The 5714-nt window shown below is 42.5% G+C and overlaps 1 protein-coding gene across 1 annotated transcript; it reads left to right on the top strand.

Annotated features, from left to right (window-relative positions):
• Window positions 1-1415: 1415 nt before the first annotated feature.
• On the top strand, window positions 1416-3191 carry mipa (major intrinsic protein of lens fiber a). Its single transcript, XM_039799313.1, has 4 exons — window positions 1416-2159; window positions 2512-2676; window positions 2776-2856; window positions 2964-3191. The coding sequence occupies exons 1-4, from the start codon at window positions 1800-1802 to the stop codon at window positions 3147-3149; spliced, it is 792 nt and encodes a 263-aa protein (XP_039655247.1). The 5' UTR covers window positions 1416-1799; the 3' UTR covers window positions 3150-3191.
• Window positions 3192-5714: the final 2523 nt, after the last annotated feature.

Raw genomic sequence — 5714 nt, forward strand, 5'->3', positions numbered from 1 at the left:
TTAAACCCACAAAAGGTAGCTTACCACTGACTGAGGGAGTCATGAGAAGGACATAATACTCATCACAATAGAGGTGCACCAACTGGCAAACTAATAAACTGTCAGAATCAGGACAACATGATCAACACTATTTAACTATTACTGTTTTTCTCCAGCAAAAAAATACCATTTTCATCATATGTTGGTGGTAGATTTTGTTTACCATGTTTTGAGGGGGAAAAACTTACAAATGTCACTGTTGTGTGATTGATATGATGAATCACAACTGCCAAGGTGACCTACATCTTTTGAGACGTAAAAATGTCTGCTGATTACATTTGTATATTGTTCTCATGCCATTCCAACGTAACTGGAGTATGAGTGCAGAGGCAAATGCATACAGCCAGTCTGGCCCACAGACAAGGGAACTCGCACCTTTTCAACAGTGATGGCAAGACAAACGGATCATAGAAACTAGCAGAAACTGTTACTGCCAGCGTTTTGTCTCAATGAATGAAAGGAAAAGCAGTGAGCTCAGCATAATCCTTTCAAAGGGCTGCAGCCGTCCCTCTGGCTGCCCTGGTCAGCATGATGCTCCAGTGCAGAAGCTCAATGCCAGGCCTGCTCTCCCCTCTTCCTCTCCAACCGTGGATTTTCCACCGCTTTATCCAACCTGAGCCTCCAAACCCGCCCAGCACACACACACAAAGTAAAACTGTGCCTAATCAGTTCTGCTGCCACAAACCTAATTTGTACCAATCCAGAGCACAAGTGGAGAAATTACTCGGGCTTTGTTGATCACAGCTTTGATTTGAGTGAATGTGAACTGTTGATTACAGGGGAGACAATGAAAAGAAAATCATGGAAAATGAGTGAAAAGTGGACTGTCATTACTGTAAAAACATCAAAATTATTAGAAATCAAGCAAAACTCCCAGTGCACTCTACTTATACCAGCTCAAAGGTTCTGCCCACCACATGCCCCATGCTTTTCTATTTTCAGGTTTGATGGTTGGTGTAATACATGAGATTGACTACCCCTTTGTTTGTATTAATTCCTCAACCAGACTGTTGGTGGTACCATATCTCCACCTCCAGCGGTAAAACAAGACTGGAAATAGCATTAGATGCTCCCAAGCCTGCTTCTCTGCTTGTCCTGCCCATGTAAATTTAACCTCAAGTCATAATTTCCAAAGTACTCCTTCAACTGCAGTATGTTGAGAACTTTCCTACATAAATAAGTCAATGTAATTCTCAAGGACTACTCTGATTATTTCTGGGCCTGGGAGTTATTTCTACAATAAGCGGACAGAGGCAGGTCAAGGGTGGAGAAGGGTTAAATGAATTTGTTTTGATTTGTAGTATTGTGTGCTGGCCCCTCCCCTGGGCCCGGTGGGGCTGCTGTGGCCCCTAGGGTGTTATAAAAAGGCCTCTGAGCTCCCCCTGCTCTGGTAAAGAGGCTGAATGTCTGCAGGACATGCTTAACGTTTGTCTATCCATGTTCTTCTACTAACAACCAGCGGGTTTGGCACATAGATGCACAGAGACTGGCGTCTTGCTCCACTCAGGAGCTCTCTATGACAGAAATCAGAATTCAGAGCAGCAGATTGTTCACAGTTGCATTAGAGTTACATGTTGACCAGTTTATGTATTGTTGCATTTAGCTTTTAGAGAGGCAGTTTCTGTTTGAGGACACATTTTTCATTTGTCATTAGTCATTATTGTGGAGAAACAGCATCTCCTATTAGTTGATTAGTTAGTTTTTCTGTTGACTTTTCATCCCTCCATTACTTAGAGGTTGCTTTTTGACCTTTTGCCACCATGTGGGAGTTCAGGTCCATGTCGTTCTGGCGGGCTGTCTTCGCCGAGTTCTATGGCACCATGTTCTTTGTATTCTTTGGGCTGGGGGCAGCCCTCCGCTGGACCACAGGGCCCCATAATGTTCTCCATGTTGCCTTCTGCTTTGGGCTGGCGGCTGCCACCCTCATCCAGTCCATCGGCCACATCAGTGGAGGTCACATCAACCCAGCTGTTACCTTTGCCTACCTGATCGGCTCCCAGATGTCCCTGTTCCGTGCTTTCTTCTACATCGTGGCCCAGTGTCTCGGAGCACTGGCTGGTGCTGCCGTGCTCTACGGGGTCACGCCAGGCAACATGAGAGGAAACCTTGCACTTAACACGGTAAGATTACCTGACAGTCACTATAATACCACATCTATTACTACAAGTGTGCAGACTGGCTCTGACTATTGCATTACAAATTTAGAAATGTAGAAATTTATTATTGTACATTCATAAAACATAATTGCTAATTATGTCTTGAAAAGCAATATAGATCTAAACCTGACAAGTCTGACATAATGTTATTCGAAGGAAAAAATCACAATGTTTATGTATGTATAAAACACTACCTCAGCCTTAAATGTAAATAATAATTTAACTGTATCTAACTAAATATAAAACCATGATGATTGTGTCTCTGATTGCACTCACATAATTCATTTAATCTTTCTTCCCCCCTCCCGTCTTTCAGCTGCAGCCAGGCATCAGCCTGGGCATGGCCACCACCATGGAGGTCTTCCTCACCCTGCAGCTTGTCGTCTGCATCTTTGCTGTGACTGATGAGAGGCGCAATGGACGCCTGGGCTCTGCTGCCCTTGCCATCGGCTTCTCTGTGCTCATGGGTCATCTTCTCGGGGTAAGAACCAACCAGAGAAAATGACATCCAAGAATCTAACCATTGTATCACGTCACATATACACATTTACAGTCTTAACCCTGGACTACTCTCACTTAGATGTACTACACTGGAGCAGGAATGAACCCAGCAAGGTCCTTCGCCCCTGCTGTCCTGGTCAGGAATTTTGTCAACCATTGGGTAAGATGATAATTTCTGTAAATATTGTTACACTACAAACTCTTGCATAGTAATGTGGCATCTTCAAACTCGCCCATTCTACTCGTGATTTTTTCTGTTAATGGCAGGTGTACTGGGTGGGACCTATGATTGGTGGTGCCATGGGTGCTCTGCTGTATGACTTCATGCTGTTCCCCCGTGTGCGCGGCCTCTCCGAGAGGCTCGCCACACTCAAAGGCATCCGGCCTCCAGAGGCAGAGGGCCAGCAGGAGACCAGGGGAGAGCCCATTGAGCTCAAGACACAGGCCCTATAAGCCTGGAGAAGAAGATTGGCTTTCTGACCCCCATTCCTTACCCCTCCCCCCTCACTCCTAAATCTGCACCCTCAGCTCCAGGTCCATCCTCTGCCCACTCAGCATTTCTGCGCACATACCTCCTCCCCGCCTCCACACATGCTAACACATGTCCCAAACACCTTTGTTGTCCTTGTTCTGCATCCAGAACTGGACCTATCGAATTACAGTGAAGGGGAACCCTCAGCCCCGACCATCTCGCCTGATTTCACCTCTACCCACCCTTCCTCCTCATCCTCCTCCTCCCCCTTGGACTGCAGGACAAAGATGGAGGGTTAGAAGAAGACTTGCCACTGAAGGAAGCACCCTGTGCCATGTGGTGTGGGGAGTCGGTCACTCCTGGCTGACCAGGTGGCTATAACTGCTCAGGACAGGGACCTAGCTCGCTATCTTTCTTTCACTTTCTCTCTTTCTGTTTTTCTCCCTATTTTGTAGTCTGCTAGGAGTGAAGCTACAGTAGAGCAGTGGACTTCTGCATGCTTTTCCATTTTGATCCGGTGTGATCTCGCCCTTTTGTTGTGTTTTTTTTTTTTTTTTTTTTTTTTTTTTTTTTTTTTTTTTTTTTTTTTTTGTTGTTTTGTGTGTGTGGGGGGGAAGTGAAAGGTGTGCATGCACATCTCTGTGCATGTGTACTGTATGTGCTTGTTTTAATTGATCATTTTTACTTTTCATTGCCACAATACTTTGTCTGTATCATGATTTTTTTTAATCATACAAGCATATTTTAAGGAAAGATGCGGCCTTTTCCACACGCCCTTACTGATACTGCAAAATTTCAACAGATTCAATATTTAGAGTGATCCCCTTTTTTATATCAGATGAAAATAGTTAATGCCTTTGAGTCAAGTCTTAAAGCCAAATTCATTCAGTTTAGAATTTGTGTCTCATCTAGTGAAGCACACACAGGTTCACATTTATATTAAAATAAACACAAAACACAAAACTATCTGGTCTTTTCTGCGCTCAGTTTTCAATGAAGTTACAATTACAAACACTTGAAATTGTATAATTGCCACGAATTTGTTACCCATTGCTTTATAAGTGGGAAATCTGCAGGTTAGCTTAAACAGTATTTGTGTTGAGTTACATTTTAAATGACTTTTAAATTCTGACATGAGCTTTGCTTTTAGAGCAGCCTTTATCACAGATTCATGTAAAGGTGTGTGATAGTTGGTTTGCTTTTACTTTTGCGTGTCTGCCATGGAAAAACAAAGAAAGCAAAACCTGACAAGCTGTCATGAGGAACAAGCGTTTTCTAGTTGAATTGTGTTGTTTGACACGACTGAAGGGTCTTTGTTACATCAACTCGAGGTTAGAAATGAAAGAGTGCATGAGGTGTAGTGGCTTGTTGCTGGTGTTGGCAAACACCTGGTGCCTTCTCTTTTCTACGCTGAGCTGGGTGGCTCTTTGGGAGTGAGATAGTTTTATTGGAAAAGCCCCTCTCTGATATTTGGGAGAAGAGAGAAGGTCACCGTGAGGCGATCTTAGTGTGTTTGTACAGGGTGATAAATGTACACCTTTATTTTCATACAATCTACACAAGAGAGAATGATTTTGAAGTTGAAGCTCTACATTGGCCTGGTGTCCCCTCTCTCTTCCATCCTTCCTTTATTCACCCTACCTCCTCCCTTTGTTTACGAGGCAGCCATCTTGTTCTGCTCTAATGAGGGGACATCTAAAGCTGCTGGGATGGAAGGAAGGGGACGGGGCACTGAGATAAGTTAGCATTTTGACAAATTTCACCAAAGCAGTTATTGAACCAGACATGTAAGCTGATTCTCTTTCTGCTTCCTCTACATAACCTTTTTTTTCAGTGTGATTTCCCTGGCAGTGGTTGAGTAGAATTTACATTTTAGTGACATGTTGAAATTAGAATTTGTGTTCTAATGGAAAAGCTTTGTGATGTACAGTGTAAAGTTTTCTTTTTTTTAATCATTTTATGATTGTTGAAACTGGATGGATAGGAAATATAATATGCTAGTTATGCAATGTCTCCTCTTTGGCTGATGGATTATGGAAGTGAAGCCAATTGTGTTATATACCAATATGCTTTCATTCAATGGACAGCCTTTTTTGGTACCAGGCATACCTTCCCAATCACAATGCCATTGATTTATTATTTTTATATGTCAAAAAAATCCGAAAATTCTCATGTTTCCAATCATTTCTTTGTCTGTTTTCTTTTAGACCGTAGACAAATATGGGATTTACATGGATGGTTCCACACAGGACAGACCTACATATGCATGTATCAAAAAAGCAAATCTTAGATATATGCAACAACTGTCATTAATTACATAATTATGACTCTTCTGAGATTTAAACCCAGTTAACATTTACAAAAACATTTGACAATCAGATTAGGTTATTTCTGTGATACCACAGGGGCAGTGAAAGTTGTGATTAAGTCTGCAACTGCTTGTAGGACATATTCCACTATGTGCCATGCCTCAAAAAGCTGTGATATCAATCAAAGTTGGCTTAAGGGAGATAACTACTTTTCTTGTAAATAAATTCACAAAAATA

Source organism: Perca fluviatilis, chromosome 5, assembly GCF_010015445.1.
Source record: "Perca fluviatilis chromosome 5, GENO_Pfluv_1.0, whole genome shotgun sequence".
Lineage (NCBI taxonomy): Eukaryota > Metazoa > Chordata > Actinopteri > Perciformes > Percidae > Perca > Perca fluviatilis.